This window comes from Callorhinus ursinus, unplaced genomic scaffold (assembly GCF_003265705.2).
Source record: "Callorhinus ursinus isolate GAN/ISIS: 27379988/994484 unplaced genomic scaffold, GSC_fseal_2.0 scaffold4, whole genome shotgun sequence".
NCBI lineage: Eukaryota > Metazoa > Chordata > Mammalia > Carnivora > Otariidae > Callorhinus > Callorhinus ursinus.
Genome location: NW_027397066.1, coordinates 152,433,699 through 152,459,597, shown reverse-complemented (window position 1 = coordinate 152,459,597; position 25,899 = coordinate 152,433,699). Strand labels below are relative to the sequence as shown.

Here is a 25,899-nt window from a genome sequence, read left to right as displayed (position 1 = left end):
ATTTGGGAAAAGGTTCTGCCTTGGGTCCTTTATTCTTGTTCCCCTCAAAAATACCTCCAAATATATAGCAGTTGGGCTAAATCAGGAAAAATGCCAGTAAAAGTTCTTACTCAGTGCTTCTCTTTCTATATGATCTAAAAGGGACTTTCAGCCCCACCCCTAGCACGCCTGCTCTCACAACACACATGCTGTCCTTGAGACTTCTCTGTGGGATCCTGTCAGTCTTCTGACAGTTGGAATGATCGTGGATTTATGACCCCAAAGAGCAGAATATCCCGTCCCTTATTCTCCCAGCTGCTGGAAGATAACTGTCTTCATTACAGTTGAGAATCTGTCTTAAGATTTGCAATTCTGAGAACTGACTAGCTGAGTATAATTCTGTGATTTGTGAGACGTGCATTAAAACGGCCAGCAGAACATTCTGATTATCTGCCTACATTCAAAGAAAATAGAATTATCACTGCAGTTAAAACCTTCTAACACAATCTATTTTAGGGATCAAAGTATTAGATGTGCTGCTTAAGGAATGGTGCTACTAAAAAAGAACTGGAGTTGGCAAGACATCTCCCTCCCCAGGTGTTTCCAGAGTCCACTTCAGTGATTCAAAACACCCTACACCATAAATGCCCGTACCACCAGCAGCCCCCACTAAAAAGAAAAAAGCAAAAAAGAAAGCCAACTCACCAAAATCCACGAAAACATAGGTAGTACTTACCCATGAAATACATATTTTTTGGAAGAAAACGCCAGAAGTTGCTCTTACAAGAAAACAGAGTAAAAAGAAAGCCAACTCACCAAAATCCATGAAAACATGGGTAGTACTTACCCATGACATACATATTTTTTGGAAGAAAACGCCAGAAGTTGCTCTTACAAGAAAACAGAGTAAAGACGTCATTCTAAATCATGATGCAACAAGAGACAAACATTCAGACCTCCTGAAGCATTCAAAGCCCATGATAATAGCAGCTGACATTTACTGAGCATGTACTGTGTGCCAGGCACTGTGCTGACTGTTCTGTCTCGTTTATTCTTGAAGATTCACAGACTGCACACCTTAATGGAGAAGAGTGAAATCTCCATTTGCTCCTTTCATCTTAGTAGGATGTTCATTGGAGAATGGACCACAGAGTCTGCCTGGCATTGCTCTGAGTGAAACCACTGCATTTAACCTGTTTCGTTTTCCCCACACGACCACGCTGGAGAATTCCCAATGCTATCCTCTCTCCATGCCCTTCTGATACTGGACTAGTGTTACCGTGATGATCTAGACACAAGAGCATCCCTTCCCCTTGGTCTTTCTCCTTGCTTAGTGACAGTGATAGAAACGTAGTGTGACCTAAGGGAGGCTCTGCAGCTGTGATGTGAAACCTCTTGTTTCAAGCATCCTGTCTTCCGAAGGCAAATATGAGTTCCTGCCTCTTTGGGGAAAGAAACAGTAGGGCTGTCTCATCTGTGTTTTGAGGAGAAGTAGAATTTACTAGCACTTCCAGTTAGTTGAAGCAGAGAATGTTAAAAATCTCACACACTTCCTGTTTTCCCTCTGTTTAGCTCTTCGAGCATCTTCGTAGTAAGAGCATCTCTTACTTTTAGGCATCCTGCTTCTGCACAGAAGTGTTTAGCTAAGCCATTCCAGCTCATTCTGCTCTCACGTCCATCACGGTCACGAGAGGCAGTGGGCCTGAGCCAGTAGGAGGTTCTGGGACTCTGGTATTTGTGTCTGCCCTGCATGGAGACAGGTGCAGATTTGGGCTCAGCATAAGAACTTTCTAATAACCACAGTCCGGCACAGGGGCAAGCTGCCTCGGGGTTCAGGTGGCAGCTCAGTGACTACTGTAGGGGCACCAACTCCAAGCTGACCTGAGGACGGGACTGAAATTCCATGTTTCTCTCCCCCTCGCTTCTCCAGCTCTTTTCCTCTTGCAAATAAGTGGTTCTCAGGGGCTGGCTGTCCCTCTCTCTTCTCATCCACTCTGTCGTGTCCTGGGCATCCTTGAAGCCCAAGAGAGTGGAATCCGCCCCGGAGGAAAGCCCCAGTTGGAGTGGCCCCGTGAGCGGATTCACCAGGTTGACTACTTGGGATTGGTGGCCCCTGTAATAGGTACCTTGTTTCATTAGCTGGCTAATGGGGTTTTTTGATTATCTATTCCTCCCACCAAAAAAAAAAAAAAAGAAAACCCACCCTAATGTGAAGGGAACAAGGTATGTGTGCCTTCCGTTTAGCTATTGATCCGGATCTGGCATGACTGGTGGCAGTTGGGTGCCCCTGAAATTTTGGAATGGAAACATTAACTCTGTCCTTGGGAAGCGCACGTGACTCTTAACGAACCAGTACGCGTAGCAGAGATGAGTCACAAGATTTGTGTCGCCTTTATAACTTTTCCAGCTTCCCATCACTTCCAGGTCACGCTGAAATTCAGTCTTGTTTTCTGGCTTCCTTTAAGCCCAGAAACCACTCCCCTTTTGTTGCTTGTCTGGAACTAAGAGCCCAGCATAAATTAATGAGGGTCATTTTTCCACTTCATCATTCGTTGAAGCTATTAAACTGGAAGCAAAACGACATTAGTTCTGTATTAACATAAACAGCAGCCGTTCTAGTGATCCTACCCTCAACTCTTGTTTGTATGCCAGAGTCCTAGGCCAGGTAGGCAGTGCACACATTAGTAGAGCGGACTGAATGAAGGTGAGAGCTCAGCCGTGGGCTGCTTTCAAGAGCATTACTGTTAATGATTTGCCTTGAAAACCACATTTCAGTATGTTAGAGTCAGTGAGCCCCTTGATCCTGCATCTCTGAAAATGGGCACCACGAAACCAAAACCAAAGTTCTTGGGGGCAAGGGTTGGAGGGTAGGGAGCTTCTCCCTTCAAGCATCGGCATCTCTGGCAAGGCTTTTCTATACTGTTCACTGGTTTTGCCAGAACACTCCTTTCGAAAGGGCCTCTTCTTTCCTAGTAGTTTTTCTCACGCGGACAACAGAAAGCAGGCCCGTGCAGTCCTGTGGCTGTGAGTCTAGAGCAGGCTGTCCCGACTTCCCACACACCTGCTCTCCCCCGTCCATTCACCCTGGTCTGCAGAAACAGGAAAGAAAACAGGCCCCTGCTGGGCCCAGCCCTGGTTTCTTCACATTCACCCAGGCTGCAAGGTGGGACATTCCTCTCCAGAAGATACCAAGAACATCCTAGTTGCCTCCCCTGGAAGAGCCCACAGCCTTCTCTGATTCCCCTGGGCTCCCCTCCCTCCCTTCCACGGCCATAGTCACCGTTGGGTATGCAGTACCTTCCAAGGATACATTTCTAGTTACGTTTTTTAAGTGCCTAAGCAAGTTACAGACCTCTGGGACCTGCCAGAGAGTCGGCCTGTGCCCTGCCCCCATCCCTTCCCCACCCTGCACTTAGCCCCCAGGGGCGGGCGCAGAGAGCTGCCCCTCTCCAGGGTCCCTGGCGTTCTGCAGGCAGAACAACTGCAAGGGCAAGCTCGTGGGCAGGGCGACATCGTCATTGCCCCATCAGGCTGGCTTTGTCACTCTTTCCTGTGCTGCTTTTTAGGGATGTCTCTGTTGATGCGGTTCCAGGCTCGGCTCCTCGAGAATGTTAAAGGAGCCTGCTTCGCGAGGTCTGCAGCTACTGAGTGGGGAGGATAGGGGAGAGCAAGCAGTCAGTCCGTCCGTGTCCGCAGCTGGGAAGGGCATCCAGATCCAAGAGGGCAAAGAGTCAGATAATCATAGTTAAAAACACAATGATTCATTTGCCATCATTAATCACTGGAACCCTGGCTGCCTCCCCCTGTCCTCTCTTCCGAGATTTGAGGGGTCAGGGTGTCTGCTCACAGGGGCTCAGAAGGGCCATCATCGCGGGGGGCGAAGCAAGATCAAAAGTGCGTCTTTGAAAATGAGTGTGAGGTTATTTGTTTGCTTCTTTTTTAAAGTAACTGAAGTCTGACCTAAATTCGGGGCCTTTATTAAATGTGGGTGTACGACGGATTATTTTGTGACTGCACTCTGTTCACATCACGGCACTAAGCAGCGCTCAGATGATTTGTTGGTGCATTAGAAAGTTTTTGCAAGATGGACAAATCCATACCCAGGCACTTTATTTTCATTAATAATCCAGCGTTTTTGTTCAGACAATGTAATAACCCAAATGGTGGGCATTCACATTGAACAGGTATGGGCAGATTTGCCAGAGGAATCCTTTGGATTTGGATAGACAAGGGAGGCGGGTTAATGAAAGTGATCCAGTGGCAGACCGCTGCCGTGGTGGTGACGGTGCTGACGAGAGGGAGGCTGCCCTGGAGCAACCCGGAGTCGGCCGTGTGCTGCTGCTCGGTCCTGCGGATGCTGGTGTTGACAGCTTCCCCGGGTGCTTGTCAGTTGTCCCAGAGGCGCGTGCGCGGGGACTGCAGCAGCGCAGGGGACGGCAGTGCGGTGCAGCACGAGGCGGAGGAGGCCCGCCTGCTTCTCCATTAACCGGACCCGAACACTCCGGCGGCCGCGCAGTGCTGGGGACTCGTTCCGGTGGCGGAACCACGTGCAGCTCTGTCTGCCTGTCCATGGCAGGGGTGGGAACGAGCTGGCGCAGCTGGTTATATAATGGAAAGTGAGTTTGACGGTCATAATCTGATCAGATACCATGGACCAGATGCCTTGGGACTGCCTGAAAGTCTTTAGTGTCCACCAAATACTCGAGTATCTGCGACGGGCTGTGTGGGGTCCCTGCCAGATGGGTGTGGGGGCAGAGCGCCCTTTCCCTGCCTTGGCCGTCGTGTGTCTTAGTCTTTGTGTTTCCTTTTGGTGTCTCCTGGTCTCTGTCCCCCATCTTGTGCACCATGTGTCCCTGAGGGGAGTCGCACCTGTGTCTGAGTCTGCTGTAAGGTGTTCAGTCTACCTCAAGGGGTCATCATGGTCAACTCTGTCCCATAGCAATCCTCTGACATCGCCACACACACTGGAATGTATATCTGCCCCTGGCCCTGCCTTCCCTGTCAGTAACCTCCTGACCCCATCTTTCCTGTAATCACCACAAACTCCTAGTGCAAATTGGATGCTGCTTTAAATGTGAAAACAATTGTTCAAAAGCTATAAAACCTGAATGAAAGCTAAAGCTGAATTTATAAGCCTTGTTGCATATGAGCCAAAAGTGCAAAAAGCTCTATATAATGAACTAACCTGCCACTCGTATAAATATAAATATATATAAATATATTAAAATCAGACTGTTCTACAAAATTGTGTATTTGTATTTTTGTGTACGTACAATTTTCTGCTAAGCAGAAGGAGGATGTAGTATAGGATGCTGTGAGAAGAGATTTGGTTTAATCCTATTTCTTTGTTACTTATTTTTGTTAACATCAGATGCCTGTCTTTGTCTTATATGTGTATGACACTGTTTGGAAAGCTGCAGTATCTCTCTTCCTTAGGTCCAGAGTCCATTAGAGAATGAAATCTGGGGTTTAGAGAGTTGTCCAGGCCACCAAACATGCAGAAGTGGACAGAGCTTGGCCCTCTCCTGCCCAGGAGCTGCTCGCTGTCCTGAGGCAGCAGTGAGGCAGGGCACTGGCCTCTGGGAAGCAGAATCCCACTTCCAGAAAGCAACTTCGAAAACAAAAGATTGTCAGATCTCCCTAACAGAAAACTCCACCGGGTCCCTCAGGAGGAGATGCAGGACCTCTCAGTTCTGGGCCAGAAGTCTGCCCAGAAAGTAGCAGGGGGCTCTGCCTGGCTCTAGTGCCCCGCTCACTGGCCGTCCCTGGGCTCTGTGTCCCTCTGCCTTTTTCAGACCAGGTTACCAAAATGCCTCCCCTCTGCTGAGCTGCTGGCGCTTCATCACCCAGACCTGCAGCCCCAGTTCCCTGGAGCATCTCAGAACCCACTTTCCCGGTGCTAACACACAAGAGGGGGGTAAAGTGGCTGCCAGTAACGGCCAGAAACCAACCATCTGAGAGGCCAGGCCGGAAGACAAGCTCTGTGCGCCCAGGGCGGTCGCCTTTCCCCGGGGAAGGCGTCCGGCGCCCCGCCCGGGCCCCACCCCCGCCGCCCGCCCACCTCTCAGCCCCACGGCAGTCCCTCTTGGCGTGAACCTTGTCTAGGGAGAGCGATACTGCACCTTCACCTGTGGGACTCATATTTATAACAATGTGTAATGACTGTAGCAAAAAGCCCTTGTTTCTAGATGTAAATGGTCAAAGGAACAAGTGCTCTATTGTATTGATTAAAATAGTTCAAATGAGTCCTGTATCATTGTATCTCCTATTCTGGATTAGTGCCTTTTGGACAGTAGACTGTTCTGTAATTAAAATGTAGTATACTGCTTTTTTGTACAGTTTTGTTTTAATAAAACTTTTTTTTAATTTGTGTTTATTTTAGTATTGTACCTATTAGAGAATAAAACGTATAACTGAACAAAGCCTGGTCGGGATTTCTTTGGGTAAGGACGGTCATTTGGGCAGCGCCCCGACACTAACGGGGTGGCGGCGGGTGGGGGGGCGGCGGCCTTCCCTTTCGGAAGTCAGTGCCTTTGCTTAAAAAAAAAAAAAAGCGATTGGTGCGCCCGGACCCGAGGACGCCTGAACAGGGCTGGGGTGACGTCCAATACCACCTGGTTGAGAGGGAATGCCACCTGCTCACGAAAGCCCCTGAGTCCGTCCGCCTCCGACCGAACTGCCTTCTCAGGGTGCGTCCCACCCGGAAGCGGCCGGGCCTTCCGCGGGCTGTCCCGCCCAGTGGCGCCCTCACGCAGGCCCCCGCCTCCCTCCCCTTCCGCCTTCCTTACCCCCAGCTGCCCCCCATCCCAGAACCGCTGCGGTCCTAGCGGCTGCTCCACCGCGGGGACCGCGGCCTTGTCCTTCCTCGTGCCGAGCCGTGACATTCCACGCACCTTCCCTCTCCCACTCCAGGCCACATGCCGAGCACCTCGTTTTCTTAAAAGAGCCATCTTTCCCAGGGCTTCTTCACCTTTAGCAGTGGAAAAATGGAATCAAAGAAAGCTGAAGCTTCGTTGTGTTAAAGACATCCAATGGTTGGGGTCAGATCCTTATGCAGGAGTCAAGGACAGTGCCCGAGCCCCCTCTCACCCAACAGACTCGGCTTGATTTGCTTACTCCTCCTCAGAGAAGCCTGAGAAGTAAACGGTATCCTCTTCTTACCATACATACGTCGTTAGAAAAAGCTCTGCTAAATTTTAAGTTGCCCCCAAACCCTAAGTCGCAAGTGGAGGTGGGCCGGGGATGGGGGAGGGAATACCGAGAACCCTCGGCACCTCGCCTCACGCTCCTCTGTCTGGGCCCAAACTGCTTTCTGCTTCCTTCAGGCCCGCCGCCTGCCCAGCAGTACCCCCTCCACCTCCTGTCCTTCCGAGTCCTGCAAACACCAGCCTGGAGGGAACCTCCTCAACCCCTAGAGCCCCTGGGGCCCCTCCTGGCGGCCCCCTGCCCTCTAGACCCGGCCGTGGGGCTCGTCGGGATCGCTTGTCGGCCCCGCTCGCTGCACGACGCCGGTGCAGGACAAGGGCACTGAGCGACGCAGCGAGTGAGTGACTGAACCAACTAAATGGGACGGGTCCACTGGAGCCCATTTTCGGGTCTGAGCAACCGTAACAACCCCACAGCCTCAGGCAGACAGAGAAGGTAATATGAGTTGCGAGAGAACAAGTAGCAACTCGAAAATGAGGATTTATCCCAGGAGCTAGATCAATTCTGCGTTCAGACTCCTGCCTCAGAGCAGGGCTGCTCCCGGCTGCCAAATTTCTGTCATAATTTGGCAGTACTTCTCTCTGAGAACAACTCTTTGACACTTAGGAGTATAAACGAGTCCCGCAAAGATGTGCCCCGACTGGTGGCCACCTCCGATCGGCCCTCTCCATCTGCAAGGACATTCACATCAGATGAGGGCCAAGTGAGCCGTGGCCACAGGGCTGCCCAGGGAGTCGGTCCCCTGTGAAAGCAGCACCCTGGGCCGGCCTCGTCCCCGCCCCGTGCTCCATCTGACAGGAGACCTGTCCATCCGCCCAGGTCGGACGGGCCGCTGTGAACCGTGCTGGGCCACGCTGGGCGCCATGTCCTGAGGATGGGGACAAGCAGGAACCAGGAGGGGCGCCTGGGTGGCTCAGTCGTTAAGCGTCTGCCTTCAGCTCAGGTCAGGATCCCAGGGTCCTGGGATAGAGCCCCACGTCGGGCTCCCTGCTGGGCGGGAAGCCTGCTTCTCCCTCTCCCACTCCCCCTGCTTGTGTTCTCTCTCGCGCTATGTCTCTCTGTGTCAAATAAAATCTTTAAAAGCAGGAACCAAGAGAGAACACTGGGTTCCACAGCCTGCGGGGGTGTGACCAGCCCTGCCAGTGTCTGCAACCACCATCCCCTCCCCAGGGCCACCTGCGCAGCAGTGGAACACGTCCTCGGCTCCCTAGTTAGGGGGTCCGCTGGGGGGTCGATCTTGTAGATCAGGGCAGTGGGGCTGTGCCCTGAGAATTGGGACACACTCCTCCAGAGAAGCAGCCTGTCCCCACCACCTCCAACCCCCCCTCCAGGCCAGCTGCCTCCCAGTTAGCCCAGATGCTCCCATTACCCGAAAGTTTCCACTGGTTCTGGGCTCCTGTGAGAGGTCTCAACTAACGGGAGTAAGACTGGCCACCTGTGGGCCCCCCCGCCCCGGTTCTTCAGTCTACACCACAAAGAGCACAGGGGCCGGAGAGGTGCGCTTGGGGACCTGCTGCTTCCCCGAACCTCCCTCTTCTAGTCTCAATCTTGAAAAGCCTCAGGCCCAGGCCATCCCTTGCCCTGTGGGCCGTCTACAATGAGCCCAAACACCCCCGCGCCTGGGTCAGGGAGGGAAAAGCAACAAGACCAACCTCAGACATAGGCAAGAAATCATCTGGTTTTATTTAGAGGCTGCTGGTCATACGAGGGAAAGGCATATATGGTACAAAATTACAGAGGTTTAGTTCATTATATAATACAAATCATTCAGTCTTTACAATTCATTACAGAGTCTTTGGATTTTTTTAAACTCCCATTTCATGTGCAGCAAATCAATACAGTCCCCCAATCAAAATCACTTCTTTATATGCAAACCCATTGTATTCACAAAACTCCGCACATGGAGATGTTCCAAGACCCCCCACAAAATTAGTGTCAGTGGCCCGGCTGAAGGCACGTCGGACTTCTCAGAGAGAGAGAGGCGTGTGGAGATCATCGAGCCAGTGTCTTGGGCATAAAAGACAGGCTGCACTGGCCGTCCCCAGGATAAGGCACGACAGACAGGTGGCCTCCTCCTCCGGCACTCCCCGTCCAAGGTGCAGGCCTCCGGGCAGACCTCAGGCAAGTGGGGCTGGTCTTCGCCAGGAAAATACCCTGGAACTTCTTGTGGGTCTCCCATACAGGGAACAGTAAGCCAAGGGGAGAAAAGGGAAGTAATGGGGGATGGAAACGCTTAAAGCCGTTCAAACTCTTCAAGGGCCCCATTCACAGCTCAACGGAAGCGCCAATCTCCGCAAACACACGAGGCCCTTCAGGGCTGAGCCCGGCCCCACGCGCGGGCTGTGCTTTCTCCTGCTCCCGTGCCCTCTGGCCAGGCTGGGATTCCGGACAGCTGCCCCCCTGCGGCCCCCGTCTGGCCCCTGACACGTCCTCGTGCGGCACCTGCGTGCAGGCAGCCCATCCCCTCTTGCTGTCACCCCGGATCCCAGAGCCTGGGAGCTGCCAGAACCACATCCCGCACCCTAGCGCTGACACACCGGTTACCATCAGGCCTATCGGTGAGAACAGAAGACAGGGGGAGATGGGGGGCTTCCCTCCGTCTCCCACGGTCACGCGACCCGCAAGACGCCACCTCTGGTCCAATAAATGCTGGGTTGTGGGGACTTCCTGGGCTACAGCTTTAGTGACATCTACTTCGTGTCACTGCTTTCCCAGCAACGAGTTACCAGGAGTCTGCACCGAAGAAGCCAGAGTGAAGGCCAGAGACCAGAGCAGGGCGGGCCTCCTTCCGACTGGCACTGCTCACCCCCTCCCCCACCAAGGAGGGGGGACTGCCCGGGAAGACAGCGGACTGCAGTGGAGTGACGCCTGCACCCCGAGTCATCTGGCGACACACGGGCCTGGAAGGGACGTGCAGGTGGCGGAGCACGAAGACGGGAGGCTCAGGACGGCAAACCCTGTCCCTGCGAGGACCCGGCACAGCCCTCGTGGCTGCCAGGGTGCCCGCGGGGCCGCAGCTGGGGCAGGAGAGCCACACCCGCCTCTCCGGGCACTGGTGACCGGCCAGCTGCAGCGACAGCTCCCCCCTCCCGAGAACTCCGACGGGGCGGCCCTGTCCTCTCTCACACTCTACAGGACGGGGCCCAAAGCGCCCTCCACTGGCAGGAAACCCCGGCAAGCAGCCCCCGCAGCACCTTCCTCCCACGAAGAACGATGACCTGCCCACCTGGGGGGGCAACAGAGCTGTCCCGCCCGGCGCTCCCTCGGGTGCTCCAGGCCCAGCGAAGGCCGGGCTCCAAGCACAGGCTGCTGCGCCCGGGGGCAGAGATGCGGGGACCTGGGACGGTGGTGGGGAATCTCGGGCGGGGGACGTGGCCGTGTTTAAAAAGCAGGCGGGGGGGGGGGGCGGCGAGCCTGGGAGGAAGGAAAGGTGGTCCCGAAACCTCTTCCCACGCCCGGCCGGTCTGAACTCGGTCAGGGCTCTTCCCCGGCCGCCCTGCTCGGGCCCTCAATCCCACTGCGGTCGACGCCATCTTACCCAGCCCGAGCGACAGAGCCCACCGGCCTTCCACCTTCCCTTGGTTCTCCCCAGTGAGCGCGGTGCCCGACGTGGGCCCGCAGGCTGGTCACCGGAGGCTGTGGGGGCAGGAGCTGCTCGCCCCCAGAGAAAGGGGTGGCGCCGGACCTGCGTGCACGGGCCCACGGACGCCGGCGTCCCCAGAGACGAGCCCTAAACCGGGCGCGGGTTGTTAGAGGGCTTCTGTGCCGGGAAGGACCTTCCGCCGAAGAGCGGGGCACAGAACGCGCAGCACGAAGACGGGCGGCACGCAGGCGCGGCTGCTCCCCGCCCCGGGTCCCCTCACACGTGGGGCGCCCGGCAGGAGTCCCCGCGGTGCGCTCGTGGCCGCCGCGGCCGGAGGAACAGAGACACCGCCCTCCCGGGCCAAGGGAACTGTGCGCCCGAGGACGGGATGCAGGGGCCCCCGGGGGTGGGAGAGCAGCCACGGCGCTGTGCCTAGTGCTTCCGGGGAACAGCAGAGAGCGCCTGGCGGGCAGTCGGGCGCCCAAGCTTCTACAAGCGGGAAAGAAGCACCGACCTCTCCTCGGCTTCAGCCTGTTCCCAGTGAGAAGATCCCGTCCAGCTCTGAAACTATGAACATCTGCGGGGCTAAAGCTACGCCAGGGGTGTGCTCGTCCGCTCCGGGCCCTGTCCTCTGTCCTTGGGGGGGGGGGGGCGCGTTGTCCGCCGAGTGTGGCCCACCCCCTCCCAGGCGGAGGTTAAACCGCGCTGGCGCACAACGGGCTGTTAGGGAGCTGGGCCCGAGAGGCGGGCGGGCACCGCCACGTGTAATTAATGGAAGCTAATTAATCAGGCTCCTCCCCGGGGGGGGGGGGGACGCGGCGTGCAGCAGCCGCACACCTGGGGGTACCCACGGGGCTCTGCTTCCCCAGCTGCCCGCAGGCCCCACCCAGCCCCACCCAGGGGCACGGAACCTGGCGTTCCTTCTCGGGAGGGGCTTCAAATCCCTAGAGAACAAGATTTTGCAAAAAAGGGCTTTCTGGGCATTGTTTTTTAGGGTCTAAACGTGAGAGCTAGGGCCTCTAAGACGGCTGCGCACAAATCCTGACCCAGGGTTCTGTCCCGGAGGGGGCCACGGTGTCCCCTAGGCTCCTGCAGTCAGCTCGTGAGGATGCACACGGCAGGTGGTCACTGGTCTACTGCTGCCATGGAGGGGCCCCATGGGCCCTGGGCCACTGCGGCCTGCAAGGCACCAGCCCTCTGCCCGCTTCCACAGACCCCCTCCCAGTGAGCCCAGCAGGGAAGGGCTCCAGGCCCGGAGGTATCCCGGCAGGAGGTGGGCAATGCTCTTGGAGGTCTCATGCTGTCTGGGACGCGTCTGTGGCTCGGCAAAGGGCCAGACACAGGGACAGTGGGGAGCTCTGCTAGGCCACAGTCCCCCAGGCTCGGTGAGGGAGTCAGGGTAGGGAATTGCCAAGAAGTTAAACTAGTCTAAGGTCCTTCCAAGAAACTAAAATTGCACCAGATAAGGTTGTGATGCCTCTGACTTTGTCACTGCAGAAGCACAACATAATTCTCCAAGTTGTCACTGTCACCTTAGAGTAAGGCCACTTGTGTATCTGTGTCAATAACGACATAAGGAGGGGCATCATCCTCTGGCCCCTCTGGGAACCTCCACCTGAGGCCGGAGGCTGGCAGCCCTGAGTGACCTCAGAGGCTGGTGATGTGCGAGGCAAGCCCCGGGCACTCATGCCTGGGCAGATGATTGTGGCTCGCGAATGACTTCGGATTTTGAAAAAATAAATATAAATAAATATATTCTAAGCACTCTGTTAAGGGAATAAATGGCAAAGAGAAAACACTTTGCAGGTATTAAAGACACTAAGACACCCACAAAGAAAGCCCTAAGGAACCCTGTGGAAAGGAAGAGGGAAAGGCGGGAGGGGCCAGGCCCAGTGCCCCTTGCTGGGGCGCCCTGGACCCAGTGTCAGGAACCCCAGGAGGCTAGCCAGAGGCACTTACGGGAGCTTGTTACTTGGTGTAGGGACTCCGGGGGCCAGAGGGATACAGTGAGCCTAGGGAGCAAGCCAGGTCCAGCGTAGGTCAGCCGGGGTGCTGGCTCTAGAGGCATAGGGAGGATGCCCCACCTTTGCAGGAAAGAAAGGCACTGGGAAGGTTAGGAGGTTAATGGGGTCATCAGAACCAAAAAAAGGAACAACAGCAGCCCCTGGGGGGCGGGGAGGAACCCCAGGCATGGGGATGGGCAGGAGCCTCGCTCCCACAATCCAGGACGGCTCTGGGCTCCTAGAACCTTCCACCCTCTACCTTGCTGAGATGCCTCCCCATTCTCTGAGCAGAGGAAGAAATGAAGCTTCCAGAGTCCCGGGAGGAGCAGGGAGAGGTCAGCAGCCCTGTGTTGTGCAGAAAGGATGCCTCGCCGTGATCCCCACGGAAGGGGGTTTAAGGTGTCCCTGCCCACTCAGTTCCCATCCCCACCCCGGGGGCTGTCACTGGCAAGGCTCGGAAGGGGGCACTGGCCACCGCCTCTCTGTCAGCCTCTGCCTGGGAAGCAGAGGGAAGCAGGCCAGCAGCCCGGGAGGATGCAACCCGGGGGGGGGGGGGGGCGCGGCACGGCATCCAGCACTGGTTTAGCTGGCCCAGGATTTTCGGTTCTCAGGGTTCTTATGGCTCCTGTCGGCCCTCAGTGCCGGGGCACCCTCCGCCTTGGCCAGAGCCGCTGTCAGGGAGGCCAGGTTGGTGGCAGAGCCGGAGAGGGTGCTGCTCCTGCGGGGCTCGGGGGCGCCCTGCGGCCGGAGCCCTGCGCCACGCCGCCGGCCCGCGCCCACTGCTCTGTGCACCCGGCCTGGCCTCACCAGCAGCCCATAGCCGGGGTTGCACTTGAAGTACTGCTTTCCTCCGATGGAGCCGTCATTCTTACCTGAGGGGAAGAGAGAAGAACACATGGGGGTGGCTTCCTAGAGCCCCTCACTCCGGGGCCCTGTGTGCCTGGTGGCTCCCTGGGGGCACAGGTGCTCACTGTTGAGCAAAGGAGGCCGGGGTGACCCTGGAGGCACACGGTGGTCCCCAAGGACTGGCACCCCCGGGCAGCCCCAGGTCCTGCCATTTCCGATGTACGGGTGCGGGCAAGTCACCAAAGCAGAGCTGGACCGACCCCACCCGAGCCTGGGGCACAGACCTTCTTCAACCTGGCTGGTCAACATGTAAACCTAGGATGGATGTCACTGTAGAACGATTATTTTTCCTGACTCTAACAGATGGAAACTGGCAAATTACCAAATTGTAGCTAGTGAGATATCACACTTGATGTATCAAGATGGCGTGAGGAAGTTTCCTTTGTAAAAGCAACAGAAAATGCACTGAGGTAAAGAAGGAGAACCCCGCAGTCAAGTCAGTACAGGGAGAGGGTGCCTGAAGAAACGGGCCCCCATGACCCCTACATGTCAATGTGCCATGGGGACAGGTTGATGGGGAACATGATCTCTGCAGCAAAAACAATCGTGAATTTTCTACATTCACTGTCTGCACATCCTGACCTGCCCTTCTCTCCCCCCCACACCTCTGCTCTCCGTCAACAAGGGTCCCCTCAGTGCACCTCTCAAAGCACCTAACAGACCATCTCTCTCGGGCCACCGCTATCACTTGGCTCCCAGGGCATGCACACCCCCCCCCCCAGCACCGGCTCCCTGCTTCCAGGTTCCCCACCATCCTGCCCGCTCACCCCATTTCATTTTCTTCATACTTATTACTATCAAATTTTAATTATTTATTTATGTGTCTACTTGGCAATTTTCTCCCTCTTAAAATGAAAGTCCAGTGAAACCAGGGACTTTATTTCGCTCCTCAAAGTATCCTTCGGATCCAACATGGTGACTGCTACATGGTAGATGCTTAATACTTATTGTTGGATGAACTGATCTATTTGTTAATTCCTCTTCAATTCTTGAGTTCAACTGCAGATATAAACTTCTCTCCCAATTCCCCTGCACTAGCAGATACTCCTTCAAAAAATATTCTAGCTACAGGACTCTTCTGGAACCACTTCCAACTTACAGCATTATTCACAAGCGCCAAAAAGTGGAAACCACCCACATGTCCACCCACTGACAAATGGATGAACAAAAGGTGCCCCCCCACACAACGGAATTGTGTATCTGGCCATAAAAAGGAATGAAGGGCTGACCCAGCTTGTAACGGGATCTACCTTGGAAAATCATGCTAAGTGAAAGAAGCCAGTCACAAAAGCCCACATACTGCCTGATCCCCTTTATGTGGAAGTCCAGATTGGGACATTTCATATACATTTAGAGGGACAAAAAATAGATTATTGGTTACCTAGGGCTTAGGGAGGAGACTGCCTTACAAATGGACATGTGGCTTTTTTGTGGGGGAAGGTTGACAAACCTATTCTAAAAGTAGACTGTGGTAATGGTTGCACAATATACTCAGAACCATTAAACTGTTCACTTTTAACAGGTAGACTTTACAGTATGTGAATTGGTATCACAATAAAGCTGTGTTAAAAAAAAAACATATGGGGATGCCTGGTGCCTCAGCTGACTGAGCGTCTGACTTCCGCTCAAGTCATGATCTCAGGATCCCAGGATCGAGCTCCATGTGGGGTTCCTTGCTCAGTGGGGAGTCTGCTTCTCCCTCTGCCTGCCACTCCCCCTGCTCCTGCTCTCCTTCTTAAATAAATAAATAAATACAAACATCTAAAGGACCAAGTAGTTCCTTAAGTTGTGCCCCCGGTTTTTCGGAAAATGGTGATCCAGTCGCTTGTAAGATGTGCCGTTCTACAATGACATTTAAGAGGCTGGTGAGCCTGGAATGCACCTCAGATCACCCCGCCTTCTGTTCTCCAGCCCAGGCGTCCAAGCACCCCCACAGGCATCTGTGTCTGCAACCCGAGCGGCCGCAGCACACAGAGCTGTTAGACTGTTATTACAGTTCAAGAGCAGAGGCCTCTGTGACTTTAAAAAAAAGGCACTTAAATTCATTACCAAATTGATAGTGGCTTTCAATTAATGTCTTAGGTTTCTGAAAAATGTAGGTTAAACAAAGAGAAGGCTTAGGAAACTCTTATTCCTGGTTCTGAAAAGCAGTGACCTGAAAAGTAGAGGCTCGGGGAGGTCCAATGACACGCCCAGGGGCACACAGCAGGTTCATTTTCCAGCCCGCCCTCGGCTAAGTCAGCTGCGCGCCGGGAACCAGGCCCCAAGCAGCACCACTCACCTGAAGGTAAGTCCAGCTCCACTCCGATCCACGTCCCCTCCTGAAAGTCGGTGGGCCCGATGTATCTCACGATGCCCATTTTGTTGGTGCCCACGGTGACATATTCTCCCTCTCTGAGCCACTCTGGGACTTCGCTGGCTTCTTCAGAATCGGAGGACACTTCCAGCTTTCCCAGGGCCAGTGCCCCGGCCCCGCCGACGCCCAGCGCCCCCGAGGCCAGCAGGTCCTCCTCGGCCGCCGACGGGCAGCTGGGGTCTCCGCCCAGCATGCGCGTGAACGACTTCAGCTCGGAGGTCCGCACCTTCTGGATTCTGAACGGAGACGTGGGAGCAGGGGACAGAGACAGGAGGTCAGGAGGAACCTGTGGTGTGGGGGCGTCCAGCTCTGAGCCCGCGGCCGGCTTTGCGTGCTTCTCGGGCCTTCCGAGCCGCGTGGTGGCGGGAGAAACCTCGCCCCCGCCCTGCCGGCTGCGCGATTCCTTCGGGGGGGCGCAAGCGGCGAGAGGAGTCTGGGGTGCGCTCGCGTCTTCCTTCTCCGAGGAAACCAGCTCCTTGGCCTCGCATGCGCCATCGCTGTCGCCCCACGCATCCTGCTTTGCTGGGACCGGCAGCGACAGAAGGCTGCCCTGGCCGTGCCGGGGGGCGGGAAGCTCACCGTCCGCTGCGGGAGCGGTCGGGGGAAGCGGGAGCTCCGTCTCCGGGGTGGCCTGGCAGAGGGCCGGCGGGGGCGAGCCGGGGGTCTGCCCGCCCGCTGTCGCCGCGCTGTCCAGGCCAGGGACGAACGCATCGGACAGCGTGGCGGAGGAGACGCTATGGGAAAAGTAGCCGCTGGAGGCCTCGCTCAGGGGGCTGGGCGGCCCCTCCTGCACCTCGGGGGCCTGGGCGCCGGCAGCGGCCGCCTGCGGGGCAGGCGCCTTGGTCGGTCTGTCGTAGAGCTTCACGGGGGCCGGGTGCGCAGTCACATCGGGGGCCGCACTGATCCCCACGCTCTCTCGGTGAGCCTGGAGCAGGGAAGGGCGCAAGGAGAACTGGTTAAAACTCCCAAGTTTGCTGTTCATTCCCCAAAGAACTGCGACAGATTTCGTCGGCTGAAACATGACGGCTCGCAGGGTGGGAAGCTGCTAATGCACTAGGGCGGACCCCGTGTCCCTATCTGCGCCACCACTTCGTCCATGTGACCACCGCTTTCCGCGCACCAAATGCCGAGGAGCCCACTATGGGCCAGGCGGCCGCCGACCTGCTCCTTCCACCTCCTGGCCTTCTGTATACACTCGGAGTCTAACTACTGCCTGGGATAGCCTGACTTATCCTAAGAAATATATATTCGGCCTTCATCCTGTTTCTGCCACAGAGCTCCTGAAACCCTTGGAGTTTCCTACGTGTTAAGAGCAATAAAGGTGTCTTGATATTCCTAACACGGCCCCTGCAACCACACCTGAGGTCATGTTAAGGCGGTGGCTCTGGGGCAGCACCTCAGGATGGGGGCTGGGTGCCAGGGGAACCCACCTTCTGATTAGTGCCTCAGCCCCACCGCCTCCGCGGCGGAGAGCGGGGCTGCGGTGACTTAATCACTAACTGCCAATGATTTAATCAATCGCGCCTGTGTAACAAGGCCTCCATAACAACCCGGAAGGACAGGCTTCTGGAAGCTGCCGGACTGGTGAACACGCAGGGGTGTGGGGAGAGCGGGGCACCCAGGCAGGCACTGAAGGTCCACACCCTTTCCCCACACCTTGCCCCATGCCTCTCTTCCATTGGATACGATTTCCGAATCACATCCCTTGGAATAAACTGGTGATCTAGTGAGTAAAATGGTTCTGTGAAGCATTCTAACAAATTAATCAAACCCAAGTGGGGATCATTGGGACCTCTTATCTACAGCCGGTTGGTCAGAGCACAGGTGACAGACAACCTGGGCTTGCGACTGGCATCCAAAGCGGGGGCAGTCTTGTGGGCCTGAGTGGGTACTGACGCGGTCTCCAGGTAGACTGTCAGAATTGAGTTGACTCGAAGAACGTTCAGCTCGTGTGGAACAGCGCTTGCTTGGTGGTGGGCCAGAATGCATACTTGATGGCCATGCAGGGTCCGTGAGGCCTGACAAGGCAGGAAAAGGCCCTCACCCCAGGGCGCGGCGCCCAGTAGGGTGCACACTAAATCTCCAGTCCCTCCTTACCCGCCTGCACCCCTGGCCTTGCTGCACTCAGGCTCAGAACCCTGTTCCCACGGAAACAGATCCCCTGCCCACCAGGGACTTCACAGGGAACGGAGAGAATCACTAGAGGCCAGAAGAGCACTTTCTCCTGCAAAGTGGGAACGAGGATGTCCTTGGGGGATTCACAAGGGACTTAGCATAGCTTCACCAGCCCAGCCCCGAACGACGCTCGGGCCTGGTAGCTGACTCGCGGCTCCTGGCAGGGGGTCAGGTGGCAGAAGAGGAGACCGGCAGGCTGCAGGCTGATCCCATGTCACGGGTCGGGGGCCCTCTGATCCAGGGAGACGCAGGCCGAGCAGCCGCCTGCCCTGCCGTGAAGAGGGGCTGAGCGCTGACGGAGCCACAGAGGCTGGCCTCCCCCTCTGGGATCACTCGTCTGAGTCATACGGGCAGAGACACACACGCGGCCCCAATCTCCTGGGGAATGACGACAGCCACTGCCCGTCCACATTCTACTGTTTCTGAGGTGCTGCTAAGGTGTTCTTTCACTGACAGCTGAAGTCATTTGAAGAAGGGAGCAGGTTATCTTTCTATCCCCGATTCGCAACGACAGGGGCGAGAGAGAAGGCAGGAATGGGGAATGGGGTTGGTGCACTGGAGAAGGGTGCTGTTCAGAAAAAGAAATATGTCTTCCAATATTTACGGAAAGATTATTTATATTACAGGAATGGCCATTTTCCATTTGAAATACAGGATTTATTTGAACTGGGAAACAGCTGAGATCTATAAGTCTCTTACAGTTACTTGGCTTAACTCAGCAGTTTGATAAATCATGCATTTTCACGTGAATTGTCATTTATATTCCTGTCTCCAGAGGCCCTCCTTTCCCCACAAGGCACACTTTCAGGGTACGAAATTAACGGCACCTCTTGAGATTAACAGCCCATTTTTGTGATGGATCTCTAGGCTGCAAAATTTACTAAATCCAATAGATCAATAACTGTCACCAGCATAAATACTCTAAAAGATTAGGCCATCCTTCAATCATTTTTCTTTTGCAACTTGTACATGTTTTATTTATTCTTTTCTATTTTATTTTTAATATCACTGACCAGGCAGGGAAGAATATACAAACAAAATTACAAGAGCCTAGGATCTGAACGGGAACTTTGGTTCTGGAATTGTGCGTGCTCCCTATTCCCCTGGTGGGTAATACCCCATCACTGCCACATGGACAGCTGTCTGCTAAGGGCCAGCTACGTCCTGTCCTGAGGAGGTGACAGTCCAGGGAGTGTGCCTTAGATGTCCCTGGTCATTATCCCATTTGCTCCCACATGTAAATATGCATTTTACAACATGGCCCAGCGAGGTTAAAGGGTTTATCCAAAGCTCCAGTGAGTGACAACCAGGGACCAGAGGTCAGATCCACAGCGACAGCAGAGACCAAAGGTGGCAGAAGGCGAGCCCTGATTGCACCGTTCTTTCCTGCTGAGCCTGAGTGCAGCCTCAGATTCCTTCCGTGAGAGCACTGCGGGAAGCCGCTCCCACTTGACTGGAGTTTCTATGTGAGTGGAAACCTATTCCCCAGCCTTGGGTTATTCCCTTACCACTGCCACTCCTAGAGACTGCCGTGAAAGTCTAGCCTTGCAAAAACCACCAGGACGAACAGCGGTGCGGCTTGAGCTGCAGAGGCTGCAGGAGATCTGGTGCCCTCACCAATAAGAGACTCGGTCCTCTGTCCCGTTGGCCTTGGGGCCCCAGGCCTGCCTCACACAACTCACGGGGGGAGCGAGGGGGGCCATGTGAACACCAAATATGTCCTGGATTGGAAAGGGCCTTTCAGAAAGGACTGAATCCCCTTTCAAATTATTTGCCCATTTTTGCTGTTGTTTTAATAAATAAAATTTTCTGATGAAGATACAGAATTTCCTAAGAGAATGAACGCACAGTGGGAGAAAATAGATTTGCTATTCATAAGATGAGAAGTGCTGTTCATCTGTGGGAGATCATAAGAGACTATTTTCTCCCCAGCTTAGCATTAGTCTTTTCACGCTGATATCATGAATCAGAATGAAATGTAAAACTGAGAATTAAGCAAACACTTGGAATAAGGAGATTGTTCTGTTTATAGAAATCGCCTCTGCCTAGCAGTGGGCTATTAAAGCAACAGACTACATTAGCAGTCAAGCACCTAAAAGTTTAGCAATCATATGATTAACAAGTTGAAAATAGAAAAGTGGAACAAGGAAAATATAGAGGGAGAAGACAGTGACCTATATTATAGCTAATTATCAAAACGGGAACGCTAAAATGAAAAACCCACGGTATGGACTCAACAGTTACGGCATCGGGGCCACCCCCCACATGTGGTGCGGCTGCCAGTGAAGGTGCCACCGTCCCCCCCGCCCCCGCCACCGCCAGTCTGACTCACCTCCCCCACTCTGGTCATCCCGGCGTCCGCAAGGGCAGCCTGCACCATGATTCGGGGCACGGGCTGAGGAAACAAGCGAACAGGCAGGCGTGAGGGATCAAGAGAAGCAGAACAGAGATAACCAGAGAAGGTTTCCACTGAACAGACTGAAGAGCCCGTCAGGAGGACCCAGTCGAAGTGAACTTCTACAACTTTCGCGAATTCTAACAAGTCACTGCCAAGTAGGCCTGCCAAGGGCTAGTGGCGCCACACTACACAGGGAAATGTAAGCAGGAAGGAGCACAGCAAGCAGCTGGTAACCCCAGAAACGTGCTGAAAACAGTAACACACATGGCGTGCTTACATGTGCACAGGCTCTGCGCTCACATACGGCGCGTGTTCGTCAAGGCAGTTCTGCACTACAAGTGTTATAGGATGCCAGAGAGAAAGGGTTGGAACAGGAAAGATTGGGAAGGGCTTCAGGCAGGAGGTGGGACACAAACAAAGCCTTGAGGGCCAGGGAGAACTGGTGCCCAAGCAGGACCGGCGCGTGTCGTCACAGGAAGTGAGGAGTAAGGAGGCCAGTCTGGCTACAGCCCACTTCTGGGGCAGAGCACAGAGCGGGACAGATACAGGGAGAGGCGCTTTGGTATCCCAATCAAGTAAGGACGAGGACCACCAGCGATGCCTGAGTGAAGAAAGCAGGAGCTTGAGCTGACGGATCTGGTAGTAGAAGGCAAAGCGACTGGAGAAATATTTAAAGGCTAAGGTAGGCATATCACTGAGGAGACTCCAGCAACAGAGCAGATGAGAGGGGATGAGGGCCTGAATCAACGGCTGCGTAAGCAACAGCAAGAGAAGGACGACATTACTTACGGACATGCTGCTCAAGGAACATTAAAAAAAAAAAAAGTAAAAAAATCATTAGCACCAGGATAAGGAAAAGGGAGGTCTGAAGAAGAAGCCGGTAACCGCAAAAGAGAAGAAATCAAGCATCCTTTTAGCAGCTGCTGGGTTTACAATGGCACTGAGATACAGAGACAGACATGATTCTCTCCAAGAAACCACGAATCCACCACTTCTGCCTTTCTTCCATCAACCAGCCTCTGGCTCCTTCTCAGGTCCTCCCGTTCCAGCACCAGAGTCTGGACCTCGCCTCAGGATGCCCAGCAGACAGAGGATCCTGGCAGCCTCACAGGAGGGTCAAAATTGGGTGTCACAGTTTGTTTTGATGCAGTAGCAGTGTTCTTTGTCTTGTTGGATCCAAAGGAAAAGTCGCTGACCACTCATCTCTTACCTAGTCTAAACTGCATAGAGAGGCAGATTTCCTATCTTTCCACTTCCCTTCTTCTGACCCTACGTGCTCCAGGTCCTCCCCATTCCCATGATGGCTTCTACGCCATCAGGATGCTCCGGACAATTGGCAGGCACTAAGGCTGGATGGCCGAAGACCAGCTTCCTACTGAGCAGTCCCAACTCTTACTGAAGGGACAAGAGCCCACCTGGAACAAGATGGTGCACTCAGGAGGTTAACCTGAGTTGACAGCACCAAATAACTCCGCTCTGCTGGCGACCCGGTAGACAGTGACAGTGGAGTTACTCTCAACCAAGTATCCTTCACTCCACCTTACACTCCTTGAATACAGGGACTGCCGTCTTCCTTTTGGTATTTACTTTCTTCCACAGTATCTGAAGTCCCCCACAAACGGAAAGGTGTTCGCAGCATATTTCCTTCATGAAGGCAGAAAAAACGTCTCTTAAGCTCAAACACCAAAATACTTACATCCCTCAGATCTTCCTTAAAGCAGAAAAGATGGGGGTGAAAACATTCCCCCACAAAGCATAAACAGGTAAAATCCCACCAAGGGTGGAACATAACCACCCAGGATGAAGCCTCTCTAAGATGAGAGCACTCTTGCCCTTCTGAAGAGAACATGGAAACACAACTTACACTTTCTTCTCGGACTCAGGGGAATGAGAAAACTCCAGTAAACGCTTAAAAAAATATCTGCTGCCATGAGTGAAGGGATGAGCCTGTGACACTGTGGCATCAGCGAACCCACAGGCTTCCTGGTACCCAGGGCCCCACGTCATGGTTCCAGGCCATCACACTGAGACCTCACGTCTCCCCTCACAGACTTCCCGCCACCATCAGTCACTCCCATGACCACTTCTTCACCAGCAACATACTTGCTTCGTGAACAGGCCCACCCCGAGGCCACCATTCAGAGGAAGGGGGAAGTGAGACACTGGATGATGACACACATCTGAAACGGCTAAACACAGTGTCGAAAATAAGATGGGACCGGGTCTGAGTGGGTCCTGAGTGTACTGTCAAGTACTTGGAGCACACCTACTGCTCACGTGCTCGTAACTGTGTGGGGCTCCCTCCTTGGGAAGCCAGGTGGTGGCAGCTGCCAGAAACCAACCCTGGCCAAGTGAGCATCAGGTAGATACGTCTCCGACAGAGGACTCTGAAAGGTGCAGGCTAAAGAGGATGGGGTATAGGCATACAACACCGGCTCTGTATTGATTTTTACTGAAGCGAGGTGACAAGCACACAGGATTCACGGTCGTATTCTCTCTACTTTTATGTATTTCAAATTTTTCCATAATACCGTCCTACATGAAGAAGATAACCGAGACTCAATGTACAAAATCAGTTCAACAAAGACTTGGGTCTCACAGCATACAAGGCATCGCAACAGGTGCTGGGAAGAACACAAAGTTCACAAAGTCACAGGCTTTGCTCTCGGCAGACGGGCAAGGACATGTATGCAAATAACTGAAACAGCAAGGAAAATACTAGAATGAAAGCTTCAAACGCAGGGAAGATTCAGAGGAAGGGATGATAAATGAAACAGGCCTAGAATACCCTCCCTGGGGGGCGACTACACTTTGAGACAGGCCTTGAAGACTGAGCGGCTTTTCCCGGGGCAGAGGGACACTTCCAACATGAAGAATGACATGGCAAAGGCACGGGGCTCTTTGCGCCTGATGTGTTCCCTCTACTGCCACCTCTGTCCCCAGAAAAGCTACTCAATCTGCCAGGAGGGCTTGGGGAAGAGAGAATGATCTAGGGTGACTCGCACCGGGCACAGGGAAGCAGTTTAGGGCCGTGTGCAGGTGGCGTTGTGAGCTTATGGCTGATTTTCACCCACACTGGCGAGCTATCAAAGGTAAATGAATGAGCGGTGATAAGAGGTACGCTTGGAGACGATTAACCCTTAAACAGGGGAGATATGAAACTTGGAGAGATCAACGAAGAAGTTGCTTCAACGGTTTGGTGGAGAGCTATTGAGAGCCTGAACTTGGATGGAAAGAGGAAAAGGTACTGAAAAGCTAGAGATATGAGGGGAGAGTCCTGCCCACTTGGAAACAACTGGCTGGGGAGGCTGGGGAAATAGGGTCAAAGATGATGCCCAGGAAGGATGGATGACGAGGAGGAGGGTCACAGTGGTGTTAGCAGAACCCGTGTCCATGCGTGTGTGCCCCTGTGCGTGGGCCCATGTGCGAGGGTGCGGGGACCCAGCCTTGTGTGTTGGGCAATGGCCTGTGATGAATTCAGGAGCTTCATTAAGGATACCAAAAATACCTACAAAGTGTACTGAAATCTTAAGTGTGCCGTTTGTCCTTCACACCTAAGAGCTCAGATTTCCAAATGTGTATTGTTTGCATTTTAATGCTCTTTTACACATCCCCGGTGCAGGCAGTTGCCTCCTATTTCAGGAGCTCAAAACATTTCAGATCATAAGTTCATTAATCCTTATGACACATCTGGCAACTATTAATAAAAATGACTGCGAAGTCTTTTGCAGCTATAAATATTAAGGAGAAGTCCCACGAGGCAAGCGAATATAAGTATAATTATCTACATCTCACGCTACAGACACCAAGGCTCTGAGACATTCACCTAATGATTACATGCATCCAGGCTGCCCAGTGAGCCAGTGACAGAGATGGCAAAGGACCAACTTCCAAGCACCAGCTGAATAGGCAATCATGCTGTCTGCTCAGCATCACTGAAGCTTAGCAGATGAGTGGGTTCCAAGCAAGAGAGCTGCTCAGAAGTATTTCAGGGAAAAGATGATGGTCACATCTTGTATCACAGCCCGTCATTTTTTAATGCCACATGAATGAAGAAAACAGGGCAGATCAGCTCAGAATTTCAACCAGGCATCCGAGTCACTGGGAGACCCCTCTGCCTCAAAGCATAAAGTTTTAACACCTTGGCAACGTGTAAAGGCCCTCACCTCTCCGTGAGGCGGTACCCTTCCCTCGCTTGTGATGCTAACCCCACTCTGAACTGACCACACTGCTCTGCTGGAGCCTTCCTCGAGCTCTTCCTTTTCCCTAGGGAATCATGTTCTACCTGGGGAGCACCGACTCACATCTGTCTCAGCTTGAGTGTGATCTACTCTTCCCAAAACTGCCTTCACCACGCCAGCCCCAGACAAACATATTACAGCATCCATAACGTCACCCTGTTTAGCTCTCCGAAGGGTAGGGATTATGGCTCATTCATCTCTGTTTTCCCGTACATAAAAGAATAACTTCATGTTTGTTGAATGAATAAATAAATACGTAAATGAACAAATTAATCACTTAAGTGACATGACAAAGGCCACACTGTATGGTTACAGAGAATTTGGAAAAGAAGAGACATTCTGAAATTTGGGCATTGGGGTAGGTAGAGGGGAGAAGACATATTTTAAAGCAAAAAATATTCACTTTGTTTCAAAACACTGAATTTTCTGATGCATTTTTTTCTTGTTTGGGAAATGAACTTTTCCTAATAATCACCCCCACCCTGAATTTGATAAACTCTCAAATGTCATCTTCCAATGGTTCCTAAGCAAGTATGATCCTCTAGATCTTTTTTTTTTAAGATTTTATTTTTTTTAAGTAATCTCTGTACCCAATGTGGGGCATGAACTTACAACCCCGAGATCAAGAGTCCCATTCTACCAACTGAGCCAGCCAGGCGCCCCCGTTTTTAAAAATTCTAACCAAGCATAAGAACATGAGATGTACGATTTACCTTTGTTATAAATAACCAGTAGACAACCTTTGGTTTTCATGATGCTAAAGTGAGAAAAATAAACAAAACCAAGCAGGGGGAGTGTATACAAACAAAATACTTCCCAATCTTTGAATATATTCTGATAAAAGTAATAAACAATGGACAAAAACAGACACGTACAATTACCTAAAGATCAAGACTCAGCAATACCCTAATCAATATAAACATACTTTTTAAAGGTTATGTTAATCAGAGTCAGGGCGGTTAGGCTGCAAGGGGCACTGTGAAGTCACAGGACGAAAGCTGAAGGAAGCACCCAAGCGCTGGTCCAGATAGACACAGCAGCTGCCTGCAGGA

General features: G+C 53.4%; 2 protein-coding genes across 9 annotated transcripts in view; one reads left to right on the top strand and one right to left on the bottom strand.

Annotated features, from left to right (window-relative positions):
• Positions 1–6,392, top strand: part of HMBOX1 (homeobox containing 1) — a 202,708-nt gene extending 196,316 nt beyond the window's left edge. For 6 of the 8 annotated variants that reach the window (XM_025873765.2, XM_073892540.1, XM_025873763.2 and 3 more), the window contains one exon: positions 1–6,392. This exon is cut by the window's left edge and continues 7,911 nt beyond it. Coding sequence is in view for 2 of the 8 variants with exons in the window: in XM_073892543.1 (XP_073748644.1) it covers positions 3,546–3,560 (15 nt within the window). In the remaining 6 variants the exon portion in view is untranslated. The other 2 variants (XM_073892543.1, XM_025873767.2) reach the window with 1 other exon arrangement.
• Positions 6,393–8,845: 2,453 nt separating this feature from the next.
• Positions 8,846–25,899, bottom strand: part of KIF13B (kinesin family member 13B) — a 197,595-nt gene continuing 180,541 nt past the window's right edge. The window contains exons 38-40 of the mRNA XM_073892528.1: positions 20,541–20,603; positions 15,959–16,958; positions 8,846–13,643 (exon numbers count right to left, since the gene is read on the bottom strand). Coding sequence (XP_073748629.1) covers positions 13,354–13,643; positions 15,959–16,958; positions 20,541–20,603 — 1,353 coding nt within the window. The 3' untranslated portion in view covers positions 8,846–13,353. The remainder of the gene's footprint in view (positions 13,644–15,958; positions 16,959–20,540; positions 20,604–25,899) is intronic.